General features: G+C 34.1%; 1 protein-coding gene across 1 annotated transcript; it reads right to left on the bottom strand.

The window, feature by feature from the left end:
- Window positions 1-294: 294 nt before the first annotated feature.
- LOC107810565 (truncated transcription factor CAULIFLOWER A-like) lies at window positions 295-10,682 on the bottom strand. The gene is made up of 8 exons (NM_001325859.1): window positions 10,420-10,682; window positions 3,158-3,236; window positions 2,671-2,741; window positions 2,461-2,560; window positions 1,751-1,792; window positions 1,612-1,653; window positions 1,335-1,444; window positions 295-648 (listed from the first exon to the last, which is right to left on the bottom strand). The coding sequence occupies exons 1-8, from the start codon at window positions 10,602-10,604 to the stop codon at window positions 549-551; spliced, it is 729 nt and encodes a 242-aa protein (NP_001312788.1). The 5' UTR covers window positions 10,605-10,682; the 3' UTR covers window positions 295-548.
- Between the last annotated feature and the right edge of the window lie 2,017 nt (window positions 10,683-12,699).

The raw sequence follows: 12,699 nt of genomic DNA on the forward strand, positions 1-12,699 counted from the left end.
TTCCTATATCGACAAAACACGAGAAAGATAGTTAGTATACAAGTAAACAAGCCTTAGATCCTGGTGACGTATTTTAAAACCGTACTGGTCTAGACCCAAAGCAGTCAATATCACTAGAGGATATCAAAATTTTTTAGCAATTAGAAGGTGCTGAATGAAACATTTCTCATGAGAATACAGATTTGCAAGTAGCCCTCCCAATGACCTTGAGCAAATCAGTGTTTGGGCATAACATTGTATTGAACTCAAAGAAAAATACATAATTGTATTGACAATAATTGTAAGGCAAAAATGTAAACAGATGCCAACAAATGGACCTCCTCTTCCATTTATGAAGGTTAGGAAATTTACATTCCTCACCATATAAAAAGAAAGACAATAAGGTCCTATATATATATCAATATAAAGACACACAATATTAAGAATTTCCCAAGACAAGGCTTAAAATCTTATTTTCCTCCACATAAAGCAGACGAGAACACAGAATTGGAAAACTTGAACTCCAGCAAAAGGACATTCCTTCAGATGCAACATATAAAGTTGTTTATTCATGTGGCAAAGCATCCCATATGGCATGGATACAAGGAATCAAGATTTAGGTCAAGCTCATTCCTCCTTGCTTCTTCTGCTTCCTCTTGGTAATTACCTCTAATTAATCAACAATTACCATCACCAAATTAATGAAACAATCAAACAAGTAGTGGTTAACCAACTTTGTAAACAAAAGCTACTTAGCAATTCAAAATCTCAGTAAGATGCTGAACAATGAAAATAAAATATTAAAGAATTAACCTAAATAGCCAGCCATCCAACTGCTTAAACTTAAAATAACCAGCGAATCTATAATTCATATAGAATATGTGTATAACCATGAATAATCAATTATAATTTATGTATACTAGCTACCAGTGTTATCAAAAGCAAAAAGCGGAAAAAAGCTCTATGGTCCATTGAGGCTTTAACCGCAAATAAATGTGGGGCTTTGATGAAGAAAGGCGCAAAAAGAGAGAAAATAAAAATATAAACGTGTAGTCCAAGACTAATAATCATATTCATGAATAAAAAATATATGGTTACAAAATTTGGAAAAAGTATGCCATAGAGCCTTGATGATGCATTGACACGCCCGCTAGGCGAGGTAAAGCGCTCCCCATATTTTGCGCCTCACCTTAAGGCTTAAGCGTGATTTAAGGTGCCTTTGACAACACTGTCGGCTAGAAAAAACAAACAATGAATCTGCCGACTATTTGTGTAAAGATCCCATGCTTTCAAAAATAGTACTAGTAACTATGTTGGTTTTGTTTATTTATCTTGTTATAGAGGACAACAATTACCCAATATTTAGGCATGGATGTGGTTGTAGGAGGAAAGATGTTGAAGTAGGAACTTGATTTTGCTGATGCCATTCAACTTGCTGCCCTACTGTGTTATCCTTCTCCTTAATCTGTTAAGAAGCAAAGGAATTAGAAAAAATGAACATAACCTATTAATACAATGTCTATGATATTTAACAAATTTTCTAAGATATATGAAGTGCTAAGTTATGGTTTACTGTTGAAAGCTTTGCTAATTTCTGAAAAACTTAGAATAAATAACAAGAGACAAACTCACCTTCTTGGATAGCATGTTATTCTCCTCCTGGATTGCCTTTTCCTATGAAAGTATAAAATATTACACTCAAGGCATTTAACCAAGATTACAGTACTTAATAATTAGTAGTAGTAATTAAACTTGGCATGCATATAATTACCTTTTTCTGTAGCATAGAGATTGACTCATGCATGAGTTGGTTCTGCAACACACAAACATCTGAAGTCACAAAAAATATCAAATTTTGAATGAAAGAAAAGCATGGGCGAATGTGTGATTCAGTCGTTAATGAAGTGAGTGAAAACTATGGAAGATCGGGGTTCTAATTGTAGCTGAGACAAAAAATGCTGGGTTATCTCTTCTCATCTAACCAAACCTTGGTAGACAGAGTTACAGATACATGTGCTCAAGGGCGAATGTACTGTTTACAATACAAGTTCGGCAGAGCTAAGTTGTTTGGCCGAATCTTGTATTTGTTTTAAAAAATTCATTTAATATGTACAAATTATAAATTTAGAAACCAATAACTCCGAAGAGTTAGAATTCAGAAGTCCATAACTTCAAATCCTCGGTCTGTTTCTGCCTAGGTTACCCAGTAGAATAGTAAAGATGCGTGCTAGCTTAAAAGAATGTACTTTGGCTTTTTTCAAAAAGGCAGATGGTAATGGAAGGAATGAGCTTTCACTTTTGTTATGGTCAGCTTTACTTGACCTACAATAGTTAAGGACTCAATTCCTGACGGTCCAAGACAAAGAAAACAGTAAAAGGAAAAAAAACAATCAAGTCTAAATCCTGAATGCGTCTCTACTAGAAAAGAACACTGATCGAATAACTAAAAAAAAAAGGAAAAAAGGAAGGATTATGGCATGCCTTTCTTGATCGAATAAGCTTAAGAGAAGTATCAAGTTGTTGTTCCAAGTTTTGCAGGTCCTTTAGGTTCAATGAGTCAAGATCTTCTCCCATATAATGCCTGAAAATAATTTTAAAAAATTGAATATGAAAACTGAGTCTGTTCAAATTGAAGGTGGAAACAAGAATAGTATATTTGTGCTGCAATAGAATTAAGCAATCATATTTTACTTGTGGTTCCTTTGTAGGAGATCAATCTTAGCCTTGAGTTTAGCATATTCCAGGCTCCAGTTTTCCTGCACCTGTATTATACAAATACCAAAACATCAACTTTAAGATGAAAATGGAACATTAATACTAGGGAAAAGGGTCAAACTTTACCCCTCTACTTTCAAAAATAGTCTGCGAACCAAAATACCAACTGCCCCTATGTCCGTTAACCGATCCAGCATGGCCAACAACATCCCACGTGGCATAACATTTGGGTGAGATGATGCCATGTGGCATGCTACGTGGGATGTTGGCTGCCATGGTGGAAGGATTTTATAGATGAAGGGGCAATTTTGCCAACTTTGTGTGAGGGTAGGAGTATTTTTTGTTGGGAAAGCATAACTGAGGTTAAATATAAACTATTTTTGAAAGTAGAGGGGTAAACTTGATCCTTTTCCCTTAATATTATATACCTTGTATTTAGTTTAAATATTTTTTTTGGTCATACCGAAGATTCAGAATTACTTGCAAGCAAACGTCTCTCTGTGTATGAGTATCTCTCATATCGTTCAAGAATCTGTTCCATACTGTTTCAAGGAAAAATGATCATTAGTTTTTCTCTGTGTTAAGTAAAAGTCCTTCTAATAACAGTTATGAGTGGGTATTTGTGATGATTATGTGTAAAAAAAATGTATAATGCACCAAGAACTAATATTAACAGATTAACATGCAATAAGAGTAAAAAAGATTGTGAACGAATGAAAATAAACATATATAGTGAATTTATCAAATACAAGCTAAGATACCATAGACTTTTTAGAAGGTATTTTTAAAAATAAGCATTGGGCCTAACTCACACCCCAAAAGCTAGCTCAAAATGAGGCTCCGGCCTTATAAGGAGACCGGGGTTCTCATCTCGATCCGATGTGATTCATTCCATTCATTACCCCTACCCCACTCCACCCCATGCCCACATCCGGACATTTTTTTATTTGGGGTTCCACTATCTTATCTGGAGCAACAATTATGGATCAGGGGCATTTCGACCCCCTCCCCTGCTTTAATTGGTCTGAGGGCATTCCGCCCCCCCCCCCCCCCTTTCTGGGTACCCACAATGATCACGGGCCTGGCTCTAATACCCTGTTAAGATAAGTCTTGGACCTAACTCATACCCCAAAAGTTAGCTCGAAGGGAGAATGCTTGCTCAAGCTTTATAAGGAGACTCATCCTGGTCTGATATAGGATTCATTCCATTCATCCGGTATGCGCTGTCTCAAAGCATATATTAGAAAGAATAAAGCTAATCATTAAATTAGTTTCATGATGGAGTATTATTTTCCCAAAAAATAAAAAATAAATCATAAGTATAATTGAAACATATGATAATAAGGTTAGTTATTTTCCTTAATGTCATTTACACAACTTAATAAAAGGAATACACTGAGTCAAATCTTAATGTAACAAATAAAAGAAATTGAATGGGCTCAAAATTATCATAATTATATGTGGGCCAAGTCAACATTAAGAGAGCCTTCGATGCCACGCATCATCGATGTGTTTTTCACAAAGGACGAAGGCAAGGTCGAGTTGACTCAGCAGAAGAACGGGGACGAGCACTACCTTTAGTAGGACAATAACGGCTAGTTTTAGAGATAAGACCTTTTAGAGATTATTCTCATGAATACATCAGTAAGGAGTTATACCCAAAAGCATCAAAATACAAGATCATGTAGGAAAAGAGTTTGAACAACTAGTAGAGTATGATTGGGTGCCAAAGTATTGTAAAAAATGTTTGATGGTGGGACATGACTGTGAGGGAGAACAAGGAAGAGATGGAGCAACCAAAAGCAATATGTAAGGTGAGCAGCAACAGCAAAGACCAATAATGCCTAAGCAACAAGGATGGAATGGTAATGTAAATGGTAATATGCAGCAGCCAAAGAAATCAGTAACTCAATGGGTGACAGTAGGGCCAACAAAACAAATATGGAAGGACACGGGCAAGCAGATAGCTCAAGAGCAACAGAATGATCCACAGAAGCCTAATGCAGATCAACAAGGGTGGACAAAAGCTAAAGACAGAGGAGGAATGACAAGTCCAATACAGCAAGTACTCACTACTAATAATGGATTCTCTCCACTAAGAGAGGAAACAATGGAAGGCAGTACAAGTTGGGCAGATGATGGTATAGTTGGAAATAGTATGGGAGAAGAAGAAGGGAAAGTACCACCTAATCCAAAATCTATATGAAGATATTCACTTGGAATCTGAGGGGCTTCAATAAGGTACATAAGCAGAAGGAGATGAAAACTTTCTTGAAAAAACATAAAATTAGTCTTAATAGTAGAACACAGAGTACAGACCAATAAAGAAAAAGAGACCATCAATAAATATGCACATAGATGGAGTTGGTGTTCCAATAGTTCAGCTAACGAGAAAGGGAGAATATGGATTCTATGGGATACTAATAGTATTCAGTTCACTCTGATTCAGAAGCATGCTCAATACATCCATGGCATAGTTGAACATAGTTGTTCTAGCAAACAAATTGCTTTTACAACCATTTATAGATTGCATACCATCGCTCATAGGTGTGACATGTGGTAAGCACTAAGAGGATAGATTCTCAGCTGACTAACTCCTGGCTAATCATTGGAGACTTTAATGCAATAAGGGATATTGAAGATAGGGCAAATGGCACAATGGTACAGGAAAATGAGATCAAAGACTTTAGATCTCTAATGGAGGATTGCAGATTGAATGAACTTGGTACTGTGGGTAGATCTTATACATGGACAAATAGCCATGTTTATAGTAGAATCGACAGAGCCATAGTCAATGCACACTAGATGATAAACATGCCTCCAATGATAAACATGCCTCCAATGCAAGTACATGTGATGGATCCTCAGTTCTCTGATCACTCTCCATTATGTATAGAGCTGGAAGCAGAACTGGAACATAAAGGGAGACCTTTTAAATTTTTTAATTGTCTTGCTGAGCATCCAGATTTTGATAGTATAATTAGAGACATATGGAATAAGGAGAACAAAAGTATGAAAGATATCTAGCACAATATAAAAAGTGTCAAAGTGGCCCTTAAGAATCCGAACAAAAGGGAATTTACCAGTACAACAAACAAGGTTCAACAATTGAGGGAGGAGTTAGCCAACATTCAAGCACAGATGAGAACCACTACAACAACAGCTGACATGTTTGATTCAGAGAGAAATACAAAAAAGTAACTGGAGAAATGGAGTACAATAGAGGAGAACATCTATAGACAAAGATCTAGAATCCAATGGCTCCAATTGGATGATTCCAACACAGCCTTTTTCTTTGCAAGCATGAAAGGGAGAGCAACACAGAATTAGATAAAATTCCTACAGGATGACAAGGGAAGGTTGATCAGCAAACCAGAAGATATTGAACAATATATTGTGGGGTTCTACAAAGGACTGCTAGAGAGTTCCATTATAACATACCTGCTATTAATCCTACTATAATGAGGAAAGGTCCAGGGCTTACAAGATCTCAGCAGCTACAACTTATAGCTCCTTTCACTAATGAAGATGTGATGAAGGCATTACAAGAGATAGGAGACTCAAAGGCACCAAGTGGGGATGGGTTCAATGCCTACTTCTACAAGAAGACTTGGCACATAATTGGTAAGGACATTACAAAAGTTGTTTTGGAGTTCTTTAACGAAGGGTTAATGTACAAACCAGTAAATATCACAACAATCACTGTGATCCCAAAAGTGAAAAACCCCTCTGCTGTCAAACAGTTCAGACCAATATCTTGTTGTACTATCATATATAAGATTATTTCCAAGATTCTCACAAGCAGATTGCAAACAATAATGGAGTCCCTAGTTGATATAAGTCAAACAACATTTGTACCAGGCAGGATATTGAGTGATAATATTCTACTAGGACATAAACTTGTTAAAGGCTATGAGAGGAAGGGTGTATCACTAGGGTGTATGGTAAAAATTGATATGCAAAAGGCGTATGATTCCATAGAATGAAATTTCCTTGAATAAGTGCTCACAAAAATGAATATCCCAGGAAAGTTTCTCTTATGGATCATGGCATGTGTTACTACAGTGTCCTATACTATAGTTGTAAATGGAAAGCCAACAAGGCCATTTGATGCAAGAAGAGGAGTTAGACAAGGAGACCCATTGTCGCCATATCTCTTTGTTCTAGCCATGAAGTATCTCACTAGAATATTAAAGACTCCGAAGGAAAAGCCTGATTTCAACTACCATACCATGTGCGAGAAGTTGTATATTGTTCAACTCAGCTTTGCAGATGACTTGTTGTTGTTCTGTAGGGGTGATGTGGTATCCATTAAACTACTATATGAGTGTTTTGATCAGTTTTCAAAAGCTTCAGGTCTGATTGCAAACCAAGATAAAAGTTCCATATATTTTGGAGGGGTTACAAAGGATATTCAACAACAAATTATTCAATGCTTAGGTTTTTCCACAGCCTCCCTACCTTTCAGGTATCTAGGGGTCCCACTGAGTACTAAGAGGTTATCCATAACTCAATGCCAACCTCTTCTAGATAAGATGTTAGGCAGAATCAAGCACTGGACAACCAAATTCCTATCATATGCAAGAAGATTGCAATTGATCAAAAGTGTACTGTTTACTATTCAATCTTTTTTGTCCCAAATCTTCCCTCTGCCTAAGAAGATCATTCAAGGAATTGAGACAATTTACAAAAGGTTCTTATGGACAGGAGAAACTGAGAACAGGGCTAAAGCTCTAGTAGCTTGGAAGCAATTGTGTTGGCCAAAATCTGCAGGGGGTTTGAACATAACAAATATCTTAATATGGAATAGAGCTGTTTTGATCAAACATCTATGGAATATAAACAAGAAGAAGGACCGCTTGTGGATACAATGGATTCACACGTACTATATCAAACAACATGTAGTATGGAATGTGAAGGTAAAACAAGCTGCTTGGCTCACTCAGAAAATCGTAGGTGCTACTAAATACTTGAATGAGGCAAGTATAGGAATAAAAGAAGTGATGAACATGCGGGAATACTCCATCAGGCTGGTATATGATAAGCTCAGAGGTGAACTACCTAAAGTGGAATGGAAGAGATTAATTTGTAACAACATTAGCAGCCCAAAATGGATATTCAACTTGTACTTGGTAATTCTTGGAAGACTGTACACGAGAGACAGATTACTGGGCTGGGGTATAGAAATTTGTTCAGATTGCTCACTATGTGGAAGAGCAACAGAAAGCCATGATCATCTATTTGTCAAGTGCAACTATTCAACAGTAATATGGAGGAAGCTGCTACAATGGCTGGGAATAACAAGAGATGTGCAGGGGTGGAATGATGAAATTCAGTGGGCTGTAAGACATGCAGCAGGGAAGAAACAAATATATGTAATCTATAAAATGCTGCTAGCTTGTGCTGTGTATTACATTTAGCAGGAAAGAAATTAGAGAACATTTCGAGGAACACAAAGGAGCTGTGAGGAGTTAATCAGAATGATAGTTCAAGAAGTGCATTGTCGAGGAAATTTGAATTTTAAGATAGCTAAGAAATTGCAGGAGTTCAATTTTTATCCATAGACTGTAGCTGAGTAGTCATGAAGGAATGAGGGCACTAGATTTGGGGCTGCATGTCCAAATCTAAGTGAATTTTGAGAGGGTTTTTTTTGTTATATTTATAAATATTTCCCTGGTAATAATAAAAATTAATTACCAAAAAAAATCTAATTGTTTAGACCTAGATCTAAATTTTGGGTCAAACTGACGTAACTCAAAAGTTTTCGTTCCACAAGATATATAATCAAAGATACGTAACTCAAAATTTTCATAAAACGTCAACTTGAAACTATAGTACTAAATTTTAATCAAGTGTGTTCAACTTTTACCGAGGACTAATGCCTCTCTTACTTTCTCACTTCTTAATTTGGTTAAACTCCTGTAAATCTTCATTTTTATCAAATATGAGAATGTGCAAAAATGTCCTAACACCAGAAAATAAAATAATTCTCACTTTTCCTGAAGAAGGTAAGTAAACAGATAATATTCTTACTTTTCTGTTACAATGCACTGCGGTAATAGTGCTTATAAGTACAAAAACATGTCAAAACTGGTCTTTTTTTTGATTGAGAGTAGGTTTAAAATAGTCCCTTAGATATTACCTTTGAGCAGTTTGATTATTAATTTGATTCTGCAATCTTCATCCGTTATACTTAAACTCCAAGAAAATAGCATAAGATTTGCAACTATGTATGACTAATGATTATTGATGACAACTGACAGCAAATGCTTGAAAGGATTTACTTTTTTATAGATAACAAAGTACTTTAACGTACAATTATTTAAATTATATACTATAGTATTATATTATACATATAATATAGTAAGTACTTTATGAGGCCTCATATATTTTTGGAGCATAAAGCACCAGTTTTTTTGCCTTGGGGTTGAGCCACCATGTTTATAAAACATTATTTAAATGTAAGAAAACTTAAGGCATACGAGGGTTTATCGGAAGCAACTTCTCCACCTCCATAATGAAGCAGTAAAGTCTGTATACATATTACTATCCTCAGACCCCATAAAGTAAAAATATACAGGGTATGTTGTTATTGTAAAATGGAAGGCATACAAAGTCGTACGTGGCAGAAGGACAGCGACAAAGAAAGTAGTTTGGCATGTTAATTAAGGATTCCGCAGATGACAAAGTTCCTCGGTAATTATACAACCCTTATATCAATATGAAAAATGTTTCTTGAAAAGTGTTTTTTTTAGAGTAGAGAGATCTGATCATAGACCAGATAATTCATTGCGTGTCATTTATTTCCTCTCCTGCTAAAACATTTAGGTATTTATTTGATAACTGAAAAAAATCTGAGGGTTAATAAGAATACATGTTTTGAAATTCAATGGATAATAGGGTTGTCTTCTTTATCTTTATTTACTTAAATATCAGGGTTTAATGTACGATAAGGCTCAAACCCTTAATGTGCGCTCAATCCACACATCACATGTTGTGCTTTTACCACTAGATTAAATCTCTGGAGAATATTTAGATACTTCCAATATATTGGAGTATATATTCTCCCGTCCAAAAAATATACTCTATATTCTTTAATGTGATTATCCTATTGGTCTGGTTTTGTTGGAATTGTTGGAACCATTCCATTGTCTTTGGAACTAAGACTAGTTTAGAAGTAGCCATATTTGCATAGAACTTCAGTCTGTCATTTCCTATGGACACATCAAGAAAAAGAAGAGGCAAAAAAAAAAAGTTGCAGCAATAATATCTAACTTGAATTATCTACATGTCGTTCAGTAATCATCATATGAACCAAACATTAAAAATCTCGAGAATAACTTAACAAGCTACTCCTAAGTATTCATTCATTGTTTTGTTCTAGAATAAATCCTTAACAAATTCTAAGAAAAACATATATATATGCAACAACAACAAGGACCTAGTGAAATACGACTAGCGGGGTCTGGGGAAGAGTGTGTACACAGACCTTACCCCTATCCCGAGGGTAGAGAGGCTACATATATATATATTTCTTTTTGATCTAATAGAAACTAAAATGTTATCCCTTCAGAAGGAAAATATTAATAGAAGAAATTAATTATACAAACAATAAAAATAAAAAACTTGGGAGCTAAAGTTAGAAAAAAAAACCCATATAAACTTAAAATTTTAACTCCGACTCTAATTAAATTAACAACGGAAATTTAAAAAAAAAAAACTTACCAAGAATCAGAAGAGTACTCAAAGATCTTTCCCTTATGAGAAAAAACAATTAAAGCAACTTCAGCATCACAAAGCACTGAAATTTCATGTGCTTTCTTCACTAAACCTCCTCTCCTCTTTGAAAATGTCACTTGCCTGTTAATCTTATTTTCTATACGCCTTAATTGCACTTTCCCTCTCCCCATTCTTCAAACCTAAAAATAGAAACCCTGAAATTATACCCTCAAAAAAAACCTAGTTATAAAAAAAGGAAAGAACCCAACTTTTTTTTCTTAAAGAAAAAGTAAATAATGGAGTTGGATAGAGTAAAGATATATATTGGTCTAATTAGAAAAGGTGTACATAAATGAAGGAGAAGAAAAGGGAAAGTGGTATTAAGGAACCAGGTGGTTTTTAAGAATGCGTTGTCGAATTATGATTGGTTGAAGGTACAACGTAGTATGGTATACATTAGTGTCTGCTGGATATTTCTCACAGATATTTTAGTGTGTTTTCCGTACAAGAGGAATTGTACATCACTGTAACTTACTACAGTATTTATTTCTGTCTTTTCTCGACACTGTTGACGGCGTTCATTTTTCTTTATTTTTTAAACATATTTTTACCTTAGACATTTGGTACTTCCTTTATTTCTAATTTATGTGAACTTACTCAAGTAAACTCGAATTTTAAGAAATAAATAATTTTTTTGAATCTTCAGGTTTTAAACATTGTTGAACATATATCTTTCAACCTAATCTTACTCGGAATAGCCAATTTCATAATGAATTACTCGGGACTTACATAATTTACATTTGTTCACATAAATTAAAATGAAAAAAAGTATATTCATGCCAAACAAAACAACTAGTAGAATACAACATTTAAAAAAATAATTTAAAGATTCTAAATCAAAAAATTAAAAGTGAAGGACTCACAATCATGCCCCCTAACTACTAACGAATCATTTGGTAAATGGGATAAGGATAATAATTCGAGAAAAAGTGTGAGATTAACTTTATACTATGTTTGGTTTGGATGTATTAGCTAATTCAGAGATAACTTTTACACTAAAATGGTAGGATAAGTTATCCCATATAGCACTTTTCTTTAAAAAAAAATTGTATTTTTATGATGCGGCTTTATTAACTTTTCTTTAAATTGTTTTATCACTGCTGTTGATACTAGATTTTTTAAAAATACAATTAGTGGAATGTGTAGTCTCACAACAAATTGTTAAATTTATTTGTTTACTGTACTTTTAATTAATTATTTAGTTCTGCACATTTAGGTAAAGGATATATTTAATTAATGAGTTTTGAAGCAAGACAACTAGTACGGGCTAGAATATTTTTGGACTGACAATTAAGAAATAGCCAGTATTTATAAAGTCATTGAAAAATAGTCACCATTTTATTGCAACACAGAAAGTTCCAGCATAATATACTGAAGATTGGTGCACCTATGTATGAACTTTCAGCATATTATGTTGGAACTCCAGCACATAGAAAGTTTCAGCATAATATACTCGAGATTGGAGCATCTATGTATGACCTTGTAGCATATTACGCTGGACCAATATATTGCTGGAACTCCAGTATATTACGATGGAAGTTCGCACCTTTGGGCCTACAAATTTTCTTGTTGGACAAAGACAAACTCAAAAATCCCACCAAAATATTAATTAAACTTAGTTAAGTAAAGAAACAAAATTTTAAAATGAAACTACTTTTTTTGTATTTTTAAATGTTATAACAATAAAGTAAAAAGTAAAGAAAATAGGCTAAAGTCATGATAAAATTAAGATACCATGAATAAAAATATAATTGATCTTAAACTAAAGATAAAAATATAGAAAAGCGATAAACACGATAAATAAAACTATTTTTTTATGTCTTAGGACTAAAAGTAAAAAGATTAAAATTATATTAAAATAAAGTCAAGTAAATATTTTAAAAATATTAAAATACTAAAATTAACTTTAAAATTTGTGCGGGTCAAAAATTACGTGCTTACAATGATGGAAGTTCGCATGTAAAAAATTCGAACTCCAGTGTATTATGTTGGAATATTTTCTGGATTTTGAATTGTTTTTTCGTTCAGATTTACCTTTACATGAAAAATGGCTAAATTTCGACTACTTTTGAAACTGTGACTATTTTTCAATTATTACTTATAAATCTGGCTATTCTTAAATTTCACCCATATATTTTTCCGAAATCAGCGTGTGTTCATAAATTTTTCAATTTTCACTTGAAGATGCATTTTGAAAATTTTCAAAAATTTGAAAAACTCCAAAAA

This window comes from Nicotiana tabacum, chromosome 20 (assembly GCF_000715075.1).
Source record: "Nicotiana tabacum cultivar K326 chromosome 20, ASM71507v2, whole genome shotgun sequence".
Taxonomy (NCBI): Eukaryota; Viridiplantae; Streptophyta; class Magnoliopsida; order Solanales; family Solanaceae; genus Nicotiana; species Nicotiana tabacum.